This window comes from Bufo bufo, chromosome 1, assembly GCF_905171765.1.
Source record: "Bufo bufo chromosome 1, aBufBuf1.1, whole genome shotgun sequence".
NCBI lineage: Eukaryota > Metazoa > Chordata > Amphibia > Anura > Bufonidae > Bufo > Bufo bufo.
In genome coordinates, this window is record NC_053389.1 from 387,684,187 (window position 1) to 387,710,805 (window position 26,619).

General features: G+C 43.1%; 1 protein-coding gene across 2 annotated transcripts in view; it reads right to left on the reverse strand.

The window, feature by feature from the left end:
* CFAP43 (cilia and flagella associated protein 43) overlaps window positions 1-26,619 on the reverse strand; it is an 87,662-nt gene that overhangs the window by 18,140 nt on the left and 42,903 nt on the right. For both annotated transcript variants that reach the window (XM_040405592.1, XM_040405599.1), the window contains exons 20-27: window positions 26,478-26,603; window positions 24,787-24,891; window positions 23,759-23,875; window positions 21,922-22,125; window positions 19,429-19,635; window positions 17,500-17,589; window positions 16,456-16,536; window positions 6,293-6,418 (exon numbers count right to left, since the gene is read on the reverse strand). In XM_040405592.1, the coding sequence (XP_040261526.1) occupies window positions 6,293-6,418; window positions 16,456-16,536; window positions 17,500-17,589; window positions 19,429-19,635; window positions 21,922-22,125; window positions 23,759-23,875; window positions 24,787-24,891; window positions 26,478-26,603 (1,056 nt within the window). The remainder of the gene's footprint in view (window positions 1-6,292; window positions 6,419-16,455; window positions 16,537-17,499; window positions 17,590-19,428; window positions 19,636-21,921; window positions 22,126-23,758; window positions 23,876-24,786; window positions 24,892-26,477; window positions 26,604-26,619) is intronic.

A 26,619-nucleotide genomic window follows, 5' to 3' on the forward strand; every position in this document is an offset into this window, starting at 1 on the left:
TGATTCGGTTTTGGAAGCCAAAATCAGAAGTGGATCATAAGAGGAACGAACTATAAAGCATAGATATTACTTTCCCCCTTTTTGAATTCACTCTTAATTTTGGCTTCCAAAAAATGCAAGAGAGACAAAAATGCCAACAATTACAAAAAACACAACTACAGTAGGCAAAAATGCTCAGTTAGTTTTTACTGTGAAAAATGCATGTGCAAAAAAAAAAATGCCACAAATGCAAAAGTGATGAAAAACGCCACAAAATACCTATGTGTGTTTTCAGCCATATTCACACACAGTATTATAACATGGTTTTTATGGTGTTCTCACAGTTTTTTTTCAACAACATTTTCTTTAGGCCTCTTTTAGACAAGCATGTCAAGTGCGGAAAACATGCTCCATGAGGGAGTGTGATTTCCCGTTATAGTCACAGCTAGTGTAACAGGATCGCAAGGCACTATGATGGTTTATAATGCTGCATGTCTCTGCCTGACCTTGCATCTACTGACTAGGGCCTCATGCACACGACCGTATTTTGTTTCCGTGTCCGATCTGTTTTTTTTGTGGATAGGATGCGGACCCATTCATTTCAATGGGTCAGCAAAAAATGCGGACGGCACACCATGGGCTGTCCACATCAGTATGTCCATTCCGTAGAACATACTGATATTCTAACATCACCCAAAAATTGAACCACAATCTTCACGAAGTGAAAATCGAAAAAACTTTATTGACAATGTATAATAAGTACATGCATAGTAACAAGAGGCAGCATAAAGGTGGAACACAAGGATGAGGAAAAGGACCCAAGAGGGGGCCGAGAGGTCAGCACACCAAAAACAGGGAAAAGGATAATGCAAATGAAAAGCACCAAGACGCCTGGAAGCAGTAAGCCCCGGGCAAAAGCTGCAACAGAGGCAAATATGAGGGCAAAAGCTTGGTGGTTAGAAAAAAATATTCATACCCTGGATGGTGTGTCGATCTCTCAGCCGCCTCCTTACCCAACGCCGTTTCGCCAGTAACCTGGCTTCTTCCGGGGATGTGGAACATTAGGCAGGACTTCCCCTATTATAATGCCCTCACAGGTGTATAATAAAATGATTAAAAAACCTGGTGACGCCTGCACCAATGGATGTGAAGCTTCGAGTGCTGACAGCCAATCAGCGGGATAGCTATCCAGCTAGATTGAATAACCTGACCTTTATACAGAGAAAAGCTGTTAAAGAATTACAAAAAATGAAGGATTTGGTGTTTAAACCCGCAGACAAAGGCGGCAACGTGGTAGTCTGGCCCAAAGATGCATATGAAATGGAAGCATACAGGCAGCTCAGGGACTCCACCTGCTACAGACGACTGACCTTTAACCCCAGCGAACAGTACAAACGAGAATTGAGTGTTCTCGTGGAACGTGCTGGGGCAAAAGGCATCATTACTAAAAAGCAAGCCCAAAGCCTTGTCCCTGAACATCCAAAAGTGGCGTGCCTGTATTTACTCTCTAAAATTCACAAAAATAGGACGTGTCCTCCCGGACATCCTATTGTATCTGGGAAGGGCAATCTTAGTGAACCAGCTTGCAAATGTATTGATTCTATATTCCAGCCACCTGTGGAGCAACTTCCATCGTTTGTGAAGGACACCACTGACCTCTTACGTCGTCTGAATGATTTGCATCTTGAATCGGATATGTGGATTGCTTCTTGTGATGTTGAATCACTTTTTACCAGCATTCGCCACAAGGATGGCTTGGAGGCGGTTCGGTTCTTTCTATCCATGACTGACATAGATGATGACCTAGGTGAGTTTGTCTTGGAACTTTTGGAGTTTGCTCTAACCCATAATTTCTTCCTCTTCGGGGACGACTTTTACCTACAGCTCCAGGGAACAGCTATGGGGGCGGCCTGTGCGCCGTCCTATGCCAACCTGTTCCTGGGGCTGTGGGAGAGGGAGGTGTTCCTCATAGAGGTATACGGGAATATCAGTGGAGTCCAGATGTGGGCCCGCTACATTGACGACATCTTCGTCGTGTGGCAGGGCCCACAGTCTGGATTCACCGAGCTGGTGGGGCTATTAAATTGTAATAACTGGAATATCACGTTGACGTCCAGGATCGATAAGACTCATCTTGACTTTCTCGATGTACAGATCCTGGTGGAGGAGTCTGGGAAAATATCTACCGATTTGTTCCGCAAGGTGACATCCACCAACTCGGTCTTACATGCGCACTCCTGCCACCCACACAGCCTCATTCGGAGCATCCCATATGGCCAGTTTTTGAGGGCCAGGAGAATCTGCTCAACGGATGAGGCATTTAATAGACAGTCTCGGGACCTCCATCAAAGATTTCTCGACCGCGGATACTCAGAAGCGAACATTGCACAATGCCATCAAAAGGCCAAACAGGCGCAAAGAGACCCACTACTCGTATACAGCCGCAAATGACACAACCAAGCCGACAAGGTACAGTTTATCACCTCTTATAATCCACATTGGAAACTGATTCGGAATACCTTAGCAAAACATTGGGAGATTCTACAATTAGATTCTACTTTGGCGAAAATACTCCCTGCTCGTCCGTCCATCACGTACAGACGTACTAAAAATTTGAAAGATCTCTTGGTTAATAGCTATCATCCAGGCCATCGGGCAAAGCTGAATCCTGATTCAAAAGGTCCCAAATGGGGTTGTTCCCTATGTGGGAAGTGTGTTGCATGCTCCAACATTGATAGGGTCTCCACCTTTGACAACCCATTTATAAACAGCAAGCAGTATACCATCACACATACCTGTAATACACCTGGTGTGATATATCTGGGGATGTGCCCATGTCAACGTATCTATGTTGGGTTGACCTCCAGAGAATTAAGGAGGAGGACACGAGAACACATTCTGGTATTGAAGCTGCCAAGGATGAAAAAGATATCACCTTGCTAAAAACTATTCCCAAACATTTTAAACTCTTCCACGACTGTGATAGTACCCAATTCAGAATTCGTGGCATCGATAGAGTGTACATCACACTACGTGGTGGTAACTGGAAAAGGATCTTGGCACAAAAAGAAGTGCGCTGGATCCATGAGTTAGACTGTATGACACCCAGGGGACTGAATGAGGATATGTCCTTTGCCCCTTTCCTCTAGTAGATATCAGGTGCTTATACCGATTAATTTGAGTTCTCTTGGGGTGCCCCTGCACATCCCAGGTCCTTTTGTTTTTAATCTCTTTTTCCCTTTATCCCCTTGTTTTTAACCTGTCGTGTCCTCTTTATTCGCTTTTTAGTATTACCTGTGGCGCCTTTGGAGTGGTGGATTACATCAGTGGAGGTGTTGCTGTATACTTTTCTTTGAAACCTTTATCCTCGATCTTTGAAGTTGCTTCCGGACCTAACAACATTTTGACCTTTTTCTTCCTTCTCTGCTTGCTGCAATATTAACCCTATTTGGCTGTGTGATCATAAATTAACTTTTACACTTTATAATTATTTATTGGTTTACATATTTGCCTTGTATATGATTGCTTATATGTACTGCATATAACTGCACACCCTTCCCTATCTCTTTTCCTCCACTCACTTGCTTCCACCTCACCGCACACCCTTTCACCTTTCTTCACACCCTCCCTTCACTCTCTATCCCCATGCCCTTGGCCTTCCCAACACATTTTTTATGTAAATTTTGATACTGACCATGATTCCTTGCACATATTTACCATGATTCCTTGCACATATTTTTAACTTGTAACCTCATGTATTGCTGCATTTATAATGCCGAGTATTCTGGCTCATGTTCTTATGTTATATATAATTGCCTCTATATATGTGATTGCACAATTGCACTTTATGCTAATAGTGTCTCGATTTTGTGATTTAGCACTTTAATTGCCATCGTTCTTGTACACTTTTATACAATTGATTGCACAACTGCACTTTATCTAATAGGGTCTCGATCATGTGATATAGCACTTCAATTGCAGTCATGTGTTATATCACGTGACTGAATTGTTATCCTGTTGGCTTTTGCTTACAACTCTAACCTTTAGGAAACTCCGATTTGGACTCATACCTGTGTGGTCTTTGACCTATTGACTGGTTCTTTTTATGTATACCACCTCCATAGGTTCTGTGGGAGGCGTGGCCATGATATTTTTTTGACGCTGTGGTCATGTGCTTGGTCGCGTGACTGCCGCGTCATACCTGTCCCGCCCCCGGCATTTCCCCTCCATGCTGTCGATTGGCTGTTAGTTCCTGGTAGAGGCGGTGGCCATGACGTACTTCTGACGCTGCGGTCATGTGCCTTGTCACGTGACCGCTACGTCAGATCTGCCCCGCCCCTGGTACCTCCTTGCGATCCCGCTGATTGGCTGTCAGCACTCAAAGCTTCCCATCCATTGGTGCAGGCGTCACCAGGTTTTTTAATCATTTTATTATACACCTGTGAGGGCATTATAATAGGGGAAGTCCTTCCTAATGTTCCACATCCCCGGAAGAAGCCAGGTTTCTGGCGAAACGGCGTTGGGTAAGGAGGCGGCTGAGAGATCGACACACCATCCAGGGTATGAATATTTTTTTCTAACCACCAAGCTTTTGCCCTCATATTTGCCTCTGTTGCAGCTTTTGCCCGGGGCTTACTGCTTACAGGCGTCTTGGTGCTTTTCATTTGCATTATCCTTTTCCCTGTTTTTGGTGTGCTGACCTCTCGGCCCCCTCTTGGGTCCTTTTCCTCATCCTTGTGTTCCACCTTTGTGCTGCCTCTTGTTACTATGCATGTACTTATTATACATTGTCAATAAAGTTTTTTCGATTTTCACTTTGTGAAGATTGTGGTTCAATTTTTGGGTGATATTGGTGGCTCCACGTTTTGTGAGTCAATATTTTTGTGATTTATTTCTGTCCGGTAATAATTGGGTGATATTCTAACATACTCACATATCCTATTCTTGTCCGTTTTAGGTATTGTTACAATGGATCCGCAAAAAAAAACTGGATGGCATACGGATGTCATCCGTTTTTTTTGCGGCTCTGCAATTTGCGGACTGCAAAACACATACGGTCGTGTGCATGTAGCCCAATTCTGTAGAACTTTATATTATAATGCCGTGCGAACCCTGTGAAACGAGCAGTGTCCATAACGTTTTCCACACTGGAATATGCTTGTCTGAAAGAGGCCTAAAGGCCCCTTTACACTGCTCAAACAGATACGCAGATGATCGATGCAAGGAGTTCATATGATAGCGATAATCTGCCTGTATAAAGGTGCTGCCGATTACCCGATAAATGAGAGAAATGCGTGTTCATTGGGTAATAGGATTGTTTGTCTGGTCACCTAAATCATGGTTTGCCAGAAGCATATTGTGCTGTCTAAACACTTTTCATATGTACAGCGCCATGGAATGAATGGCGCCTTAATAATAATAATTAGTTCAAGATGCCTTATATACACAGAAGTTTATTTTTTGTGTTCTTTGTTGCATTTAGGTATGGTGAAAAGTATCAGAAAATAAACGCCTGTATCATATGTGCCCACATTGCTAAGAAAAATTATGTTTTTATATATGCAAATGAGCCTCTTTGAGTAATGGGGGTGTTGCTGTTACACCTAGAGGCTCTGCTCTGTCGGCAACTGCTGCACCCTCTCCACATTGATTGCCTTTAGAAGTCAGGTGTGATGACATTTTCATTGTCTAGCCCTGTCAATCAAAGTGCAGAGGTCACGGCAGTTGCAGAGAGAGCAGAGCCTCCAGGTGTAATGGCAATGCCCTTGTTGCTCCTAGAGGCCTTCAGCTGCCAAGAGCGCATTCAACAGGTCAGCCAGTGGCATAGGTACAAATCTGCTGACAGATGCCTTTTAAATGACATTTTCAGGGTTAGGGTACTTTCACACTTGCGGCAGGATGGATCCGACAGGCTGTTCACCATGTCGGATCCGTCCTTCCGCTATTTTGCCATGCCGCCGCTCCGTCCCCATTGACTATAATGGGGACGGGGTCGGAGCTCCGGCGCAGCACGGCGGTGCACGGCGAAAGCCGCCGGACTAAAAAGTCGGACATGAAGGACTTTATAGTCCGGCGGCTTTCGCCGTGCACCGCCGTGCTGCGCCGGAGCTCCGCCCTCGTCCCCTTTATAGTCAATGGGGACGGAGCGGCGGTCCGGCGGCACGGCGAAATAGCGGAAGGACGGATCCGACATGGTGAACAGCCTGTCGGATCCGTCCTGCCGCAAGTGTGAAAGTAGCCTTAGTGATGCAGAGTATTCACTGTATGTCACAGCTTTACCGCCATGACCAAATTAAAAGTTCTTTTCTCTTACCTTCCTGTACTTTTCCTTCTCCTCATTGAGATCCTTACATTTTTTATCATAGTCCTTGAACTGCTTTTTTTCATCTTCAGTCCATTCCGTCTCGGCTTTGGACAAGAAACCTGGTTGTGCCACTTCCTGAAAGACAGTGGAGAAGATTGTATTGTTATCGGTTGCTATAATCTTCACAGTTTCATAATCTCCCCTATTTTGTACAAGAAAATTAGATTTTATCATATTTTTTATGACTATTATTGGCACTGCTGCTGGATTGCAGGGTGGACATAACCATGAAAATGAGCAGTGTATAATGCAATGGAAAAATGAATCAATCCAGCGAAGGAAGCAATATGGACAATCAAAATTAGTAAGTGCCTTGTGTAAACTTTCTGTACATGATAAATGCCACTTTCTGAAGTGACACAACCCTTTAATCTCTATCCACAGGATAGTGGATAAGTGTCTGACCCTTGGAGACACCACCAAACAAGAGCAGGGACCCCTGTTTACTGTTTCAGTTGAGCGCTGGACAGGTATACAGCCTGTTGGTCCATTCAACAATATGGGGCTGATGGAGATAATTGAGTGCTTGTAGTCAGAGAAGGGCAGACTGAAGGGTTACATGGTACCCATATCTTGGTATTACTGAGTAAGAGAGGATCAGTGCAGCACAGCCTGTCCACCTCATGAGCTGGCTATTCCAATCTCACCTATAACTGGCTGAGTTGTGAATATCCTTTTAAATATATTGTATAAAGGGACTATAAATTACCGTATGCTAATGTCTTCTGTTGTGAGCGAAATCAGTTCTAACCGGTGTGATGATGGGTTCAAATTTACCTCTTCAGCACCCTGCCATTTTATACCTTAAAGGGAACCTGTCATCAATTTTATGCTGACCTCACTGAGGGCAGCATAAAATAGTGACAGAAATGCTGATTTTAGTAGTGTGTCACTCATGAGTTAAAAGTAAGTGGTTGCTGAGAACCAGCATCATAACCATTGCAGCACAGGCCTTGAAAAGAGTCAAATCTACCTGAGAAGAGTCCAGGTTATTCATAATCTCCTTCTCTCCCCGTCCACCTGCTGATGGTTGGCAGTTCTGAGATAAAGGGAGAGAACTAGGTAGAAGACTGTCAGTCATCAGCAGGTGGACGGGAGAGATAGCCATGACTCTTCTCAGGTAACCGTGAATCTTTTCCAGGCCTAATCTGCAATGATTGTGATGTTGGTTCTCAGCAACCACTTACCTTTAACTTATAAATGACAGACCGCTGAAATCAGCATTTCCGTCACTAATTTATGCTGCCCTCAGTGAGGTCAATATAAAGTTGATGACAGGTTCACTTTAACCACCTCCCGCCGCATAACGCAGGATTGCGTCCTGCGGGCGGCCGGGTTATTCCTCCTGGACGCATTGGCGCGTCCTCTCGCGAGATTTCCTGTGAACGCGCGCACACAGGCGCACGCGTTCACAGGATCGGTAGGTAAACCAATGGATCTACAGCCTGCCAGCGGCGATCATTCGCTGGCAGGCTGTAGATGAGATTTTTTTTAACCCCAAAAAGGTATATTAGACGCTGTTTTGTTAACAGTGTCTAATATACCTGCTACCTGGTCCTCTGGTGGTCCCCTTTTGCTTGGATCGACTACCAGAGGACACAGGCAGCTCTGTAAGTAGCACCAAAGACCACTACACTACACCCCCCCTGTCACTTATTAACCCCTTATTAACCCCTGATCACCCCATATATACTCCCTGATCACCCCCTGTCATTGATGACCCCCCTGTAAGGCTCCATTCAGACGTCCGTATGTGTTTTGCGGATCCGCGGATCCGCAAAACACATACGGACGTCTGAATGGAGCCTTACAGGGGGGTGATCACCACATATAGACTCCCTGATCACCCCCTGTCATTGATCACCCCCCTGTAAGGCTCCATTCAGACGTCCGTATGTGTTTTGCGGATCCGCGGATCAGCAAAACACGGACACCGCGGATCCACAAAACACAGACACCGGCAATGTGCTTTCAGCATTTTGCGGATCCGCACATTGCCAGAACTATATAGAAAATGCCTTTTCTTGTCTGCAATTGCGGACAAGAATAGGACATGTTCTATAGGCTCTACAAAAAACGCAGTGTTCGCCCGATCAGGCCTGATCTTGTGCACACACTTGCGTTCAGTCAGCCCCACCGCAGTGACAGAATATATATTTTTTCTGATCACTGCAAAAACACTGTAAAATCGCTGTGGCGTTATAAAGATCACTTTTGAGGGGCATGGCTAGCTCATAGAAGATTTTTTTTTTTGCCACAAGTTAGCGGAATTTTTATATATTTTTTGTTTTCTTACAAAGTCTCATATTCCACTAACTTGTGACAAAAAAGAAAATCTCACATGAACTCACCATACCCCAAACGGAATCCAAATGCGTAAACATTTTTAGACATTTATATTCCAGACTTCTTCTCATGCTTTAGGGCCCCTAAAATGCCAGGGCAGTATAAATACCCCACATGTGACCCCATTTTGGAAAGAAGAACCCCAAGGTATTTCGTGAGGGGCATGGCGAGTTCATGTAAAAAAAAATTTTTTGTCACAAGTTAGTGGAATATGAGACTTTATAAGAGAAAAAAATAAAATAAAAAATATTATAATTTTCCGCTAACTTGTGACCAAAAAAAATATATTCTAGGAACTCGCCATGCCCCTCACGGAATACCTTGGGGTGTCTTCTTTCCAAAATGGGGTCACTTGTCGGGTATTTATACTGCCCTGGCATTTTAGGGGACCTAAAGCGTGAGAAGTAGTTTGGAATCCAAATGCGTAAAAATGCCCTGTGAAATCGTAAAGATTCTCATTGGAATTTGGGCCCCTTTGCGCACATAGGCTGCAAAAAAGTGTCACACATGTGGTATCGCCGTACTCAGGAGAAGTAGGGCAATGTGTTTTGGGGTGTATTTTTACATATACCCATACTGTGTGTGAGAAATATATCTGTAAATGACAACTTTTAAATTTTTTTTATACAAAGTTGTCAGTTTACAGAGATATTTCTCTCACCCAGCATGGGTATATGTAAAAAGACACCCCAAAACACATTGCCCTACTTCTCCTGAGTACGGCGATACCACATGTGTGACACTTTTTTGCAGCCTAGGTGCGTAAAGGGGCCGAAAGTCCAACGAGTACCTTTAGGCTTTACAGGGTTGCTCACAATTTAGCCCCGCCCAAAATACCAGAACAGTAAACACACCCCATAAATGACCCCATTTCGGAAAGTAGACACCCCAAGGTATTCGCTGAGGGGCATATTGAGTCCATGAAAGATTGAACTTTTTGTCACAAGTTAGCGGAAAGGGAGACTTTGTGAGAAAAAAAACAAAAAAATCAATTTCCGCTAACTTGTGCCAAAAAAAAAAAACTTCTATGAACTCGCCATGCCCCTCACGGAATACCTTGGGGTGTCTTCTTTCCAAAATAGGGGCACTTGTGGGGTATTTATACTGCCCTTGCATTTTAGGGGTCCTAAAGCGTGAGAAGAAGTCTGGAATCCAAATGCCTAAAAATGCCCTCCTAAAAGGTACTCATTGGAATTTGGGCCCCTTTGCGCAGCTAGGCTGCATAAAAGTGTCACACATGTGGTATCGCCGTACTCAGGAGAAGTAGAGCAATGTGGTGTCTTTTTACATATACCCATGCTGGGTGAGAGAAATATCTCTGTAAAATGACAACTTTGTATAAAAAAATGGGAAAAGTTGTCTTTTACAGAGATATTTATCTCACACAGTATGGGTATATGTAAAAATACACCCCAAAACACATTGTCCTACTTCTCCTGAGTACGGCGATACCACATGTGTGACACTTTTTTGCAGCCTAGGTGTGCAAAGGGGCCCAAATTCCAAAGAGTATCTTTACGATTTCACAGGGCATTTTTTACGCATTTGGATTCCAGATTTCTTCTCACGCTTTAGGGCCCCTAAAATGCCAGGGCAGTATAAATACCCCACAAGTGACCCCGTTTTGGAAAGAAGACACCCCAAGGTATTCCGTGAGGGGTATGGTGAGTTCATGTAAAATTTTATTTTTTGTCACAAGTTAGTGGAATATGAGACTTTGTAAGAAAAAATAAAAAAATAAAAAATATCATTTTCCGCTAACTTGTGCCAAAAAACTAAACAAAATAGGGTCACTTGTGGGGTATTTATACTGCCCTGGCATTTTAGGGGACCTAAAGCGTGAGAAGTAATTTGGAATCCAAATGCGTAAAAAATGCCCTGTGAAATCGTAAAGATACTCTTTGGAATTTGGGCCCCTTTGGGCACCTAGGCTGCAAAAAATTGTCACACATGTGGTATCGCCGTACTCAGGAGAAGTAGGGCAATGTGTTTTGGGGTGTCTTTTTACATATATCCATGCTGGGTGAGAGAAATATCTCTGTAAAATGACAACTTTGTATAAAAAAATGGGAAAAGTTGTCTTTTACAGAGATATTTATCTCACCCAGCATGGGTATATGTATATGTTCACCTGAGGGGTTAGGTCATGTGATATTTTAATAGACCTGGTTGTTACAGACACAGTGATACCTAATATGTCTACTTTTTAATTTTTTTCACTTTTAACACAATAAAAGCATTTTTGAAACAAAATAAAAATCATGTTTTAGTGTCTCCATATTCTGAGAGCCATAGTTTATTTTATTTTTTTGTCCAATTGTTTTATGTAGGGGCTTATTTTTTGCGGGATGAGGTGGCGGTTTGATTGGGGGCATACACCTTTTTGATCGCTTGGTGTTGCACTTTTTGTGATGTAAGGTGACAAAAAAAATGATTGTTTTAGCACAGTTTTTATTTTATTTTTTCTACAGCATTCAGGTGAGGGGGTGGATCATGTAGTTTTTTAAAAATTTTATATGTTTTAGGCTACTTTCACACCTGCGTTTAGGTGCAGATCCGTCTGGTATCTGCACAGACAGATCCGTACCTATAATGCAAATGTTGGTATCCGTTCAGTACGTATCCGCCTGCATAACTCAGACAAAAAAAAGTCAATGGGGGACGGATCTGTTTACAATTGCACCAATATTGTGTCAATGTAAACAGATTGTAAGTCAGGACGGATCCGTTTGGCTCCGCATCGCCAGGCGGACACCAAAACGCTGCAGAGCGGAATGGAGGCGGAACGGAGCCAAACTGATGCATTCTGAACAGATCCTTATCCATTCAGAATGCATTGGGGCTAAACTGATCCGTTTGGGGCCGCTTGTGAGAGCCTTGAAACGGATCTCACAGGCTGACCCAGAAACGGCAGTGGACATTATTTTTTTTTTACTTGAAACTTTTTTTATTATTATGAAAAACACTTTTTTTTTAAAATTTATTTTTGTCCCACTTCTAGGGTCTGATCCCCTCTGCAATGCATTACAATATGACCTGTATGCTGACAGCCTGCCTGTGAGACACAGCCTATGGGCTTGATCTCACAGGCTTCCGTAGAAGGCAAGCCCCGATGCCTTCCGAAGGCTTTTCTGCCATTGGGCCCCCGCCACTGCAGCGCGGGGACCCAATGGGGAAGCGGAGGGCACCCGTACCCTCTGCGAACCCTCTGCATGCCGGCATATGCAGCAGGGGCCCGGCTGTCAGTGACTGCTGCGCCCGCCCGATCAGCACGCTGTACATGTACAGCGCCGGTCCTTAAGTCACGTCCACCAGCGCCGTACATGTACGGCGACGGTCCTTAAGGGGTTAAATGAGTTGTCTCACTTCAGTAAGTTGCATTTATCATGTAAAGAAAGTTAATACAAGCCACTTACTAATGTATTGTTATTGTCCATATTGCTTCCTCTTCTGGCTAGACAAATTTTTCCATCACATTATACACTGCTCGTTTCCATGGTTATGACTAGGGATGAGCGAATCGACTTTGGATGAGACATCAGTATTAGAATGTATTGGCTCCGATGAGCTGAAGTTATTGCTTTGCGAAGTCTCGCGAGACTTTGCGCAATAACTTCATAAATGAATTTGTACTGTAAAAAAACATTTCCCAAACGCGAGTTCGGGAAAAGTTTTTTTTACAGTACAAATTAATTTATGAAGTTGTTGCGCGAAGTCTCGCGAGACTTCGTGAAGCAATAGTTTCGGCTCATTGGAGCCAATGCATTCTAATACTGTATAGAGCTCCTGCTCCGTACAGTATTAGAACGAAGTTTCATGCGAATCGACTTAAGATAATTCATCCGAAGTCGATTCGCTCATCCCTAGTAATGACCACCATGCAATCCATCAGTAGTAGTAGTGCTTGCACACTATAGGAGAAAGCGTCAGCCTCTCTGGTGGCCGGGACCATGAGAGCACACATAGGCTGGTGCTTTTTCCTATATTGTGAAAGCACGACCACCACTGCTGGATTGCAGGGTGGTTTGTAACCATGGAAACGAGCGGTGTATAATGTGATAGAAAAATGAATCCAGCCACCAAAGGAAGCAATATGGATAATAACAATATATTAGTAAATGGCTTGTAGTAACTTTCTCTACATGATAAATGCCACTTACTGAAGTGAGACAATCCCTTTAAGGCTTAGAGCTCATGCACACGGCCGTTGGTCGGCCGTTACGTGCATTGGGGAACCGCAATTTGCAGTCCCCAATGCATAGGAAACATCTGTGCGGATTCCGCAGACAGATCCAGACCCATTTAACTTGAACCCTTACGTCAAGAGGCCCAGGAAATAAATCATCACAGAGACACGGAGTTGTGTTGTCCATAAAATCACCTTCAATCTAATTTCAACATGTGTATACATACCAACAGCGTATCATAATGGCTTTAGGCCAAAAAGGAGTGAAATTATTACAAAGTTTCTCACAGAAGTGAAGACAGGACATTCAGCCTTGAGTTTAGAACATTCTCTTCAAAATATTATAAAAAGAATAAAAGCATCAGCATAAAAATAATTAAAGGGGTTGTCCGAGTTATATATATATATATATATATATATATATATATATAAATATACACTGCTCAAAAAAATAAAGGGAACACAAAAATAACACATCCTAGATCTGAATTATTTAAATATTCTTCTGAAATACTTTGTTCTTTACATAGTTGACTGTGCTGACAACAAAATCACGCAAAAATAAAAAAATGGAAATCAAATTTTTCAACCCATGGAGGTCTGGATTTGGAGTCACCCTCAAAATTAAAGTGGAAAAACACACTACAGGCTGATCCAACTTTGATGTAATGTCCTTAAAACAAGTCAAAATGAGGCTCAGTAGTGTGTGTGGCCTCCACGTGCCTGTATGACCTCCCTACAACGCCTGTGCATGCTCCTGATGAGGTGGCGGACGGTCTCCTGAGGGATCTCCTCCCAGACCTGGACTAAAGCATCTGCCAACTCCTGGACAGTCTGTGGTGCAACGTGACGTTGGTGGATAGAGCGAGACATGATGTCCCAGATGTGCTCAATTGGATTCAGGTCTGGGGAACGGGCGGGCCAGTCCATAGCATCAATGCCTTTGTCTTGCAGGAACTGCTGACACACTTCAGCCACATGAGGTCTAGCATTGTCTTGCATTAGGAGGAACCCAGGGCCAACCGCACCAGCATATGGTCTCACAAGGGGTCTGAGGATCTCATCTCGGTACCTAATGGCAGTCAGGCTACCTCTGGCGAGCACATGGAGGGCTGTGCGGCCCTCCAAAGAAATGCCACCCCACACCATTACTGACCCAATGCCAAACCGGTCATGCTGGAGGATGTTGCAGGCAGCAGAACGTTCTCCACGGCGTCTCCAGACTCTGTCACGTCTGTCACATGTGCTCAGTGTGAACCTGCTTTCATCTGTGAAGAGCACAGGGTGCCAGTGGCAAATTTGGCAATCTTGATGTTCTCTGGCAAATGCCAAACATTCTGCACGGTGTTGGGCTGTAAGCACAACCCCCACCTGTGGACGTCGGGCCCTCATATCACCCTCATGGAGTCTGTTTCTGACCGTTTGAGCAGACACATGCACATTTGTGGCCTGCTGGAGGTCATTTTGCAGGGCTCTGGCAGTGTTCCTCCTTGCACAAAGGCGGAGGTAGCGGTCCTGCTGCTGGGTTGTTGCCCTCCTACGGCCTCCTCCACGTCTCCACGTATTGGCCTGTCTCCTGGTAGCGCCTCCATGCTCTGGACACTACGCTGACAGACACAGCAAACCTTCTTGCCACAGCTCGCATTGATGTGCCATCCTGGATAAGCTGCACTACCTGAGCCACTTGTGTGGGTTGTAGACTCCGTCTCATGCTACCACTAAAGTGAAAGCACCGCCAGCATTCAAAAGTGACCAAAACATCAGCCAGGAAGCATAGGAACTGAGAAGTGCTCTGTGGTCACCACCTGCAGAACCACTCCTTTATTGGGGTTGTCTTGTTAATTGCCTATAATTTCCACCTGTTGTCTATCCCACTTGCACAACAGCATGTGAAATTGATTGTCACTCAGTGTTGCTTCCTAAGTGGACAGTTTGATTTCACAGAAGTGTGATTGACTTGGAGTTACATTGCGTTGTTTAAGTGTTCCCTTTATTTTTTTGAGTGACAGTTTGTTTCCACTGCTGAGTGACAGTTTGTTTCCATAGGAATCAGCATCAGGTGGGCAGGGGAGTGGCTATATCTCTGAATTAAATATACGCTGGACTCAATGACATCACGCTGGACTCCAATCAGCTCATTAGCATGCGGCATGCGGCATCTTTGTGTGTATATTATGAGGTAACCATCTGTCACGCCAGTAAGTGAATACATCTAAGGCACTTTTTAGTAGTTAATGATTGTATATAATTAGTTAGATTATAATCAAATATCCACATGACAGGTTCCCTTTAATTATAATAGCTCGTTTTGTCTGGGGAGCAATCATTAGGAAAAATAAAATGGCTGTCGTCCTATTAGTACAAACAAAACCTGTCCTAATCACACAGCAGGACAAGTTACTTCACAACACTGAGGTAAAGAGCTGCCTCATCCTCCTCTCTTACTTGTCAGGGATTATGATCCTGAATATACAGTAGATGATCAGAACTTCAGCTGAATCTCTGTAGCAATGGAATTCATGAGGAGACATGAAGTATAGTGAGGACAAACTGTGGTAATGTGGGACTGTGGTAATGGAGACTGCATACAAGTGCTGCTGCTCATCAGCCACACCCCCCACTCTCCTCTCAGTGCTTCATGTCTCCTCATGAACTCCATTCCTACAGAGACTCAGCTGAAGATCATATTAAACTGTATTCAGGATCATAATACCTGACAAGCAGAGCAGAGAGGAGGATGAGGCAGCTCATTACCTCAGTGTTGTCAGTAACTTGTCCTGCTGTGTGATTAGGACAGCTTTTGTGTATACGAATAGGACGGCGGCCATTTTATTTCCCCTGATGATTGCTCCCTAGACAAAACAGTTCATTATAACTAATGAAAGGTATTTGGGAATATATCTGTAATAAAAAAATATAATAGTATTTTTTTCATTTTCTTAATTCCCGGAGAACCCCTTTAAAGACGACCTTTCACCGGATTTTATTAATTGAGATAAGTACCTGTACTTTCGGGGTAACCCACGGTGATGCTGCCACCTTGCCTGTTTTGTTAAAATAGCGCTCTTACGCTGCACTGTGCCCCCCCCCGGTATTTTCCCTGCTCAGTATGCAAATACTAAGCATCAGAGCAATGGGGAGGAGACGCAGTCTTTCTCTGTGGGCGTCTCCTTCTCCCCTGGCTGTAGTGCTGTCCAATCGCGGCGCAGAGCGTCACGGCCAGGGAAAAAAAACTTCCCTGCCCGTGATGCTCTCTGATGCGATTGAACAGCGCTACAGCCAGGAGAGAAGGAGACGCCCACAGAGAAAGACTGCGTATCCTCCCCATTTCTCTGATGCTTAGTATTTGCATACTGAGCGGGGAAAATAAGGGGGGGCACAGCGCGGCGTAGGAGCGCTATTTTAACAAAACAGGCAACTTGCAGCACCAGCGAATACAGGTACTTATCTCAATTAATAAAAACCGGTGAAAGATCCTCTGTAAGGAGGGGAAGAGCCCACTCTGTGGAGACAGGAGCAAAATGGAGAATGTATGATTTCCTTCACACTGTCATCTCAGAGAATCCATTTAAAATCTCACCATTCTCAAAATATCTTCCTTCTTCACCTCCAAGACGCCTCCCATCATGTCATTGAGAGCTCGCTGTTTGGCATTGTCTTCCTGAAGAATATAAAGGTATAATCATTGCTATCTCCCCTGAACTCAATGTATTTTAATAGCGAGAGAGGTAAGCTGCTGTTGACAAATCTGGCACCATTTATCTCCCCAATGAAGGACTGATCATGTTGAAACCTAACATGCCCAATTCTTGATTCCCTTTATCACAACAGTGGAGAAGATTCAGAGAGCCCGCACATAGACATGATACTGCTGAATGATTCAGACGTAAGACGTGGTATTGAACGACATGTATCTGACATGTATGGGCAGCTCTACATGAGGTACAATCTCATCAGTCATACTGGACTATGCATTAGAGTCATTACAGGGAGACTCCAGTAAAAACTTGCATTTTAATTGTTTTTCGATTATCTTTCAATGTCATAAATCATTTTTAGAAACGTTCTTGATTTGTGCAGGCTGCTTCTTAGCTCTGAATGGGAAGTGACTGCAGGATTTATTTAAATATACTAACAAAGTCTTAGCCATTTTCTCATAATGAGTTCCCGAAAGGGAATGGCGAATGTATTATCGCATAATAATTATTTAAATCGGTTCCACACTGGCCCCAGGAAGAGTCACAGTGCGCTGCTGCAGCTCACTTGCCAGGAGGCAGGGAATTGAATGACAGTTCTGTTTCTTCTCCTTTACTGCTGGCGGCCTGCTGCACTAAAGACCATATCGGAAGGAAGTATGTGTGTCCAATATGGCTGCTTCCAGGAAAGTTTTCAAACAAAAACATAAATAGCTACAACCTATTAAAAAAAAAATAGAACAAGTTTTATTTGTCTTCTACAATGTGTCTAAATTCTGGCCAAGTAGCAAGCCATGCCCGGTTTTTACTCCACTGTGCAAACACATTGATAAATATGGGCCTCTGTGTCCTGCTGCCGGAGCTTCTCTTTAACAATAAATACTGTATGTCTGAAGAGTTCACCCCAATATACCACAAGGTACACAAACCTGTGCAGCCAAACGCTTCGCCTCTTCCTGCTTCGCTTGCTGCTCTGCCTTTGTTTTTTGCCCAGGTGTTAAAAAATTTTCAACCTTTATCTTAAAGTCATACAATAAAAATAATGTAGTTATTGGAACAGCAACAAATAGATTCACACCATAAAATAAATATAAATATAACTTTCTGCTTATATAGACGACATTTAAGGGTACTTTCACACTAGCCTTTTTCTTTTCCGGCGCTGAGTTCCGTCCTAGGAGCTCAATACCGGAAAAGAAATGATCAGCTTTATCCTAATGCATTCTGAATGGAGAACAATCTGTTCAGGATCCATCAGGATGTCTTCGGTTCAGTCTTTTTGCCTTTTCAGGATGGAGATAATACCGCAGCATGGTCCAAAACTCCGGAACACTTGCTGGAATGCCGGAATTTTCCATAGGAATGTATTAGTGCCGGAACCGGCATTAAAATACTGCAATGCCGCATGCGCAGACCTTTTAAAAATGTGAAAAAAAATTGAAACGGGTCAGTTTGTCCATATGACAAACGGACAGATGGATCCGTTCTTGCAATGCATTTGTGAGACGGATCCACATCCGGATCAGTCTACAAATGCTGTCTGTTTGCATGCAGATTGCCGGATCCGCCACGCTGGTGTGAAAGAGGCCTGTAGAACATGCTGCGTTTTTCACGCAACGCAGAACATGTGCACAGATCCATTGAAATGAATGGGTCAGGATTCAGTGTGGGTGCTATGCGTTCACTTCACGCATCGCACCAGTGCGGAAAACTCGCTTGTGTGAAAGGAGACTTATACTTTCTCTCCTTTTACGATCCACACCTTAAAACCTGACCATATACGGGCTGCCTTAGACCTAGTTCACACTTCAGTGATTTGGTCAGTGCAGGTGCAGGTGAAAATCCTTCCATTATATCTGTGTAGGATCTACTCCTGCATTTGAGGGCTCATGCACATGAACATATTTTTTTCCGTGTCCCTTCCATTTTTTTTTTTGTGGACCGTAAGCGGAACCATTCACGTCAATGGGTCTGCCAAAAAAACTGAAGTTACTCCTTGAGCATTCTGTTTCCGTATGTCTGTATTTCCGTTCTGCAAAAAAATAAAACATGTCCTATTATTGCCGCATTACGGACAGGGATAGTACTGTTCTATTAGGGGCCAGCTGTTTAGTTCTGCAAAATACAGAATGCACACGGACATCATCCATATTTTTTGTGGATCCGTTTTTGCGGACCGCAAAATACATACGGTCGTGTGCATGAACCCTGACTCAATGGAAATCACTGACCTCTGAATAAGGCCTCATGCACACGGCCGTTGACGAATTGCGGCCTGCAAACAGCGGGTCCGCAATATGCGGCCTCCAGCCGTGTGCTACGACTGGGTCCGCAATCTGGAGCACTACGGAGTGCTTCCGTGGTATTTCTGTCCATGTCTCGCACCGCAAAAAAATAGAACATGCCCTATTTTCTTCAAGTTGAATGGGTCTCGATCCGTCCCGGCCTCCGCACGGATGTTGCCCGTGCATTGGGGACCGCAAATTATGGTCCCCAATGCACAAAACGGCCACACAGTTCATCCCAGATAATTCACCCAATGATTGACCTGTGTAAAATGACCGTTAATGTATTCCTCTGGACAATAACTGTTGGGCTGGAGCTACACCTTGGCCTTTGTAGCACTTTTAATTGATTTCAGCTATTGCACTTCAGCCATAGACCAAAGTAGTACAAATCTTGTGCACTGCAGTGATCACTCGATAGATAACATCAATAAAGGGCGAACCTGATGGAAACATGTCTTTTTAGAACATATGTAGTTATTAAAATGAAAAGTGATACAAGAAGTCTAGGTGTAGCTCCACACTGATTGGTTTTGATCAGTTTTTTTAAAAATATATATTAATATATATTACCTCTGAATCATCCACGGTGAGGGCTCTTTCCGGCTTTTCATTGTCTGTAAATTTGGGCTCTATTAATTTTTCTTGTATATTTAGCTCAGACATTATCTCTAGGATTCTCTGATTCCTTTCGTTCACACGAGTAACTTCTTGCTCCTTCTGTCTGTAGACCACGTCAAACTCTTTGTTGAAGCCAGTTTTCACAGTATAGATAATGTCCTACATGATAAAGAATTATACAAATGAGTGACCTGGTATTAACCCTTTGGATATATTCACACGCAGCAGATTTGTTGCAGAAATTTCTGGGACAGAAAGTCAGTTGTGCTCATCCATTGGGGTTGTTTTTGTGGTAAGAACATGGATTTCTACAAGATCCATTTATATGAATGGGAAAGGAGCAGAAAGCTCTGGAAGGAGTGTGAATATGCCCTTTCCCTGGCAAGGATGGCTGTATTTGCCAATAGGCATCTGAGGGTGCGTGCCTCAGGCAGTGTAAATTAGAGGGATTAACTTTAAGGAGCACATTTTATATATATTTTTTTTTAATCTGCAGCCTCCACCACCAGTGATTGATTGCAAATGTGCAATCTTTATGAGACCGGTCGCTTTGAATGTCTATTCAGATGTGGTTTGCTTGTGTTCAGACATAATAGGTGGCATTGGGTCGCGGTATCAGGCAGATTTACTAATCCTCTACAGATGCTCTTGCTGGATGGGAACTTTGGTGTATCGGTAAACACTTTTGTCGACACCACTTTGCGCCAAATTTGGTCGGATAATTTTGCACTAGATTTGATCGATGCCCTCTCCACTAAAGCCATGCCTTATTTTTAAGCTACACCCATTGTCTATCAAGGCACATTACGTTTCTAAAACACACAAATATATTGTGCAAAGCATAAACCCATTTTTTCACAAATAAACCAGAATTCTGGAGCATTTCTCTCCGTAAATTTCCCCCATTGTACAAATCCTCAGGTACAACCTGTAGTATAGCCCACAATTCTGGTGGTTGTCACAAAAAAGAGCCAACAAGCTTAGCGTCCAACACATCCCTATCAGCGAAACCTTTTTGATGATGTGGGAATGGTGGATTATCCTGCACATCACATGGATACAAGGTCTGTGTACAGACTAGAACAAGGAATGTTGGAGAATTCAGTTCTGAAGCTGCAGAACTGGAAGCAGCAATCTGTAAGGCCTCTTGCACACGAACGTTGTGTGCCCGTGTGCGCTGCGCATCACAGATGCTGACCCATTCACTTGAATGGGTCCGCAATCACAGAGATGCGGAACGGAACCCCACGGAAGCACTACGGAGTGCTTCCGAGGTGTTTCCGTCCATGCCTCCACTCCGCAAAAAAATAGAACTTGTTGTAAGTGCAATCATACTGGTTGTCACTTTTGGATTAGCTGCTCTAAAATGTCCAGCAACCTGTCCAGTCCCTGAGCTCACAAACAGGCTTACGCACGCAGGGTCCATAAAGGGGTTTTCCAGGATTATAGCCCTTGTTTAACTATCCTGCTCTATTTCAGCGTGCAGGCTCCATTTGGGAATCTTTCGGTCCCTAGCCTGTTTACTTACAGCTGGGGTATGGACAGGATCATGTGCAGTGCTGCCTTCAGTGGTGACGTGTCCCCAAGCAGCATATGACCAAGCAGTGACGTACCACTAGGGACATATCATCACTGAGACCAGTCATTGGCTGCAGGGGTGCACATGACCTCATCTGTACACTAACTGGAAGTAAACAAGGCAGAGACCAGAAAATTGCCAAAAGGAGCCAGGATGCTGGAATGGTGAAGCGGGGAGCAGGCGAGTGTGCTTTTATCACACCAAAAAAAGGCCATAATCCTGGAAAATCCCTTTAAGTGGTGAAGTGTATTAATACTAATAAATTAATAAAACAGAAGTTAGAACAATTGTCAGTGTTTAAGGGTCCATTCAAATGTCCGTAGTTCAGGTTCCGCATCCGTATTTCAATGGGGCCGCAAAAGATGTGCTGTCCGCATCCGTAGTTCTGTTCTGCGGCAAAAAAGATAGCGCATATCCTATTCTTGCCCGCAATTGCAGACAAGAATAGGCATTTGTATCACAGGGCCGGCCATGTGCGGTCCGCAAAATACGGACGTCAGAATGGACCATAATAATGATGATTTATTCTTACAGAAATACTGGTATTTTTCTCTTTTGTAATGGCAGCCATTTCTGCCAAAGTAACAACAGGAAGTGCAGCCAAACCAAAACTGTCATTTTTCATTTAAATTCTCAGAAACGTATTGTAAAAAAGCTTTATGATTGATAGACTGCCTGTCAGTTTCAGGGCAGCTGGCATATGGGTTGTATAGATAAAAGCAGTCTTTCCACTACACAGCAGACTGTACAGAATTGTGTCAGCCAACACCACCCCTGCAGTCCCCGCTGCATAGCTTTTAATGCAGCCAGTGCTCTGGCAGTGCATATGATGTAGTAATCCCCATTTGCAAGCATCTAGCACTCACCTGCAGCAATATGATTTGGTTTATTTTCTCCTCTCGACTGTGCATTTCCAACTGGCTATACAGGTTGGAGGTATCTCCGCCATACTGATCACTCAGGCTCCCAATCAGAGATGTGGCATCATGACTGTTGTCAGTCTCCTCTTCCACTTCTTCCTCTTCATCTGTTCCAATTTTTGCCTGAACCTCAACAATTTCCTTTCTGATCTAAAGTTAAAAGTTTTTTTCCGTCATTAACAAGAGATGGCCAATCTTGTGAGGCTCCATACACATGGCCATTTTTGGGATCCTAAATACGGTATTTCTGGGTCCAATACTGAATGCAATACAATACACATTGATACACTGAATGCCAAAGGGTCAGTATTATAGAGTCAAAGTACAGCACTTGCAACTGCAGTATGGTCTGAACACCTAGAGCGGCCTTGTGCATGAAGCCTTAGTACAGGGTTAAAAGATAAAATACAAACCAATGGCAATAAGGTAGGATAAAATGTCTTCCCTTACGATTTTATGTCAAATATCTCTAGTTCTAGGACCAACATTTACGTACATATTTTTAAGTTAAATGAGAAGCCCAGTATTCAGATGTCCACCAGCTGAGGACTGCAGCAGGACTGAGTCAGTCAGTAAATGTATATTACAGAATTATAGACAATGTAGATGTCTAATATGAAAATCAGTAAGTGTACCTCAGAACTGGAAACACATTTATACCATCTAAAAAGTGGACACAATTGTATAGAGTTGATTATCTACTTGTGTAAAGCGGCCTATAGACTGGCCAATCAAGTAGCTCTCATCAAGTCTAAAACATGCTCCTTCTTCGCTGCCCTGGGATGAACCAGCAATGATGCCTGTAGATGAAGCACAACTTAGAAGGAAGTGGAAGGGAAGCAACTTAGATTCTTTGAGAACAACTCCATTGACAAGTCTAAGAATGGTGGCCATTTTCAATAGAAGTCAGGGAACCAGAACTTTGGAATGGTGGCACCATAATTCAACTGAAGGGCACCAGGAACAGTGACTATATTTTTCAAGTCAAATGTTAGTTTGGAACTGGAGGGTCCGGTAGTATTGTACATAAGGTACAGTGGTGAGGTTAATTTGCCTTTTTTGTGATTTATTCACACAATTTAGGGCCTCATCTGTATAATGTGATCTGCAATAAGACTCTCCCATTCACACAGTGTCTTATCTATGGACCTGAAGTCGCTTTCTCTACCCATAGGCATGCATATATAGAGAACAAGAACAGTCAAGAACCATAACAGAGCAATCACATGTTAGCAAATTAGCCTCACCACTATTTACCTGATGTATAGTTTTACTGGACCATAGAATGAAAGTTTTGTTGGAAGTGTTTTTTTTTTTTTTTTTTTATAAAGTCCTGTGATTACAGCAGCCTCTGTACAGATTCAAACATGCAGTTTCTATGCTGTGTAAGATGAGTGTTTCCAGATTTGTACTAACAGGGGGTAGAAGGGTGGCAAAAGTAACATAAGTAACTAAGCCTGTAAAAACAGTGGCAACATTGTTGTGATCTAATCAGCAGGAGTGGTCTACAGGACATACTGCTGAGCATTGAAGGGAAAGGCAACATATGACATATACATCAAGATTTCTGCTTCCTTTACTCTCTGATTGCTGCTGCATGTAAACATTCAAGCTACTGCTTACCCTTACAACACCCTCTTGCACAATAAATTGGTTGCAGACGGCAACAAAACAGTTTTGTCCCTGCACCAGCTACTGATAATACCACCTGTCAACGGTTCATAGCTGACAGTACACAGTTCATTGTCTAAAACGGTACATATATTCTTATTTTCTACTTTACTTTGAGATCAACAGATTCCGTCTTTTTGACATTCAACACTCTGGCAATATCTTCCAGTTCCTTCGCTGTACGTTCTTTCAAAGGATAGTTTGTCACTTCATGTTCTGTATGAAAAGACTTGAAATAATAGCACAGAAATTAGCAATGTAGATAGAACTTGAGTAAAGGCCCCTTTACACTGGCCGAACATCGGGCAGATGATCGCTTACAAGCATTCGTAGGAATGCTCCATAGCGATAACCTGCCAGTGAAAAGGTGCCGCCGTTTACCCGATGAACAAGAGAAACACTCCTTGATCGGGTTTGGGAGGACATCTAAATAATCGTTTGATGGCAGCAGATTGTGCCGTCTAAACAGCATCTGCTGCTGGCAAACAACGAGTCTGCATGGGAATGTGCAATAGCATTAGTGATCGCTCCTCCCCATACTGTGGAGGAGATCATTGCATTTACATGCAGCAGTCTCCTTCAATTACAAGCACACAATAGTCTGCTCAATTGAGCAATGTAAAGGGGACTTAACTCTGTGACTGCACTAAGGATCCTATTAGGGAAATGCTATGATAGCTATGGCCTTATATAATGGGATTATCAGATTCTCTAACTTTAGGGGAGGGTTCTGATAACGTTCTGAATTTCATATGCGATACTGCAGGCAGTGAGTGTAGACTACATTGTAACTGCACTGTACCAGTCAAATAATGGGGAAGTACGAGGGATAGAATATCAAGATAATTATATACAATACAAGTAGTTTTAATGTAATCCTGTATTCTACCAATAGCAGTACAACAATGGGGAACTGAAAATCTCTGATTTGTAACAGGATTCTGATAACATTATATTAAAGTTAAAATGATTAGCTTTGCAATTTCCTAATATGATAATTCAAATGTTTCCAATGAGGGAGCTTCAGTTCAGCTTTGTGTGTTTGCAATATGCATATTCATTTTGTCATAGTTAATAATGTAGTACACTCTATAAAGAGGACCTTGACAGATCGGGTACTTAAGGGTGAACTATATTTACCATAACTGAACGTCCTTTTACTGACATCGAATCCCAGCATTCCTTTTTAATGATTTCACGTAAATATTGTTTCGACAAGTTTTCCAGCTCAATTTCTCTTTGAACCTTTGAAAAGCACAAAAAAAGATTGTTGTTGGAAATTTGAATATCAGTTACCAGGAGCATGAACAGGTAACTAAGGGACCCCATAGTGAAATTAGATATGAGACGACATTCCACATGTCACAAATCAGCAGCAGGTAAGATCAGAAAATGGACAGATTATGAATTGCTTGGACTCTGCTTTGCTCCATGTCATTGCTTCTTTCCTTGGTTTCTCAGGGCTCTACATTCCATTATTTTGCCACCTGTTTCCTCCATTTCCAGTACTATGACTTCTGAGGCATTATAGAGGTTATCCAATGAATCCGTTTTTATTAAATAAAACTCCCACCTCCAGTACGACACTCCTTTGAACACCTGCAGCTTCAGCATTTTTACTCTTCTCTGACCCGTTCCCTTTCTTGAAATCTGTTAGCCTTTGAACTGTTTTGTTTGGCTCCATCGGCGGTGTTTTGAGACAAGTGTTTTCTGCTTTCTCACAAAGCTTTGATCTCAAGAAACAGGCTACAAGATTGTTCCCCGCTGGTACAGAGTGTCATCACTTCTCCACAAGTGGTTTCCCACGGTCTAGGACCGATGTTGGAGATGTAACACAGAAGAAGGCACACCGATACATACTCGGTGGCACTGTTCCGCTCTTCGCCCTTTTTGGGACTATGTGCACAAGATAATCCATGAAGTGACTGGCATACCTATCTGGAATATCTTCTACTGTATGTGTTTGACCTCAACATCCCCGCCTATAAGAATTTGCTCCTCAAGTATTTAATTCAGGCGGCAAAATTCCATGACACTGGAAATCCCCCACCCCATCTACACTGGATGAATGGTTCGAGGAGGTCACCCTATATTAGCGGATGGAAGAACTAATTGTTCTCACCCCCCTGGACTCTTCCCGATTTTTTAGATTTTGGAGTGATTTTGTTCTTAATCATTGACTGATTGTTTTATTTGTTAAAAAATTGTCAAAACCCAATAAAACATTTGAATGAGAAAATAAAACTCCCACATCTACCTATCTACTGTACCAGATACAAATGTCATAAATATAACATGCCATTGGGTACAAATCCTGTCATCCCAGCAACGCCATGGCTCCGTCAGGAATTGTGGACAGACAGCAATGTCGCCATTGTTCAATCCCCCATGTAGTAGCTTATGTAGTGCCCACGTCACGTCCATGACAAGATCCTAATTATTGTACAGGTGCCAGTTCTTCTCTGCTTGTCAGAGAATGTGCTGTTGCCAAACTGTCTACTCATTTTCTTCTCTGACAAGCAGAAAAGAAGCCAACAATTTCCGAACCTGCTCACAAACAGAGAGTCCAGTGAAGGTGGAATAGACTGCAGATGTGTGTCCACCAATACAGTGAACAGGAAGTCAATGCAACAACACTAGGGGCTTTATAACAAGACAGTAATTTGAATATTTCAGCACAGAAACAATTTTTGATGGATTGTAAATTGATAAATTACACATATTGGTGTATTCTGACATTTTGAACAGGTTGTAAAAAAAAAGATTAAAATCAATGCCATAGCGGCAATGATAGTTATGCCCATGACTACACCCAATATGTGACTGCTTACTCTTTCCACTTCCTGCTCACTTTCGGCCCGGAGCCTTTCCTGCTCTTCTGTATCCAAGTTAAATTCTTGCTGGTCCAACTTTTCAATGTCAGGTAAGGATTCATTCTCTCGCATCATAGCTTGTATCTGAAAAATATAAAGT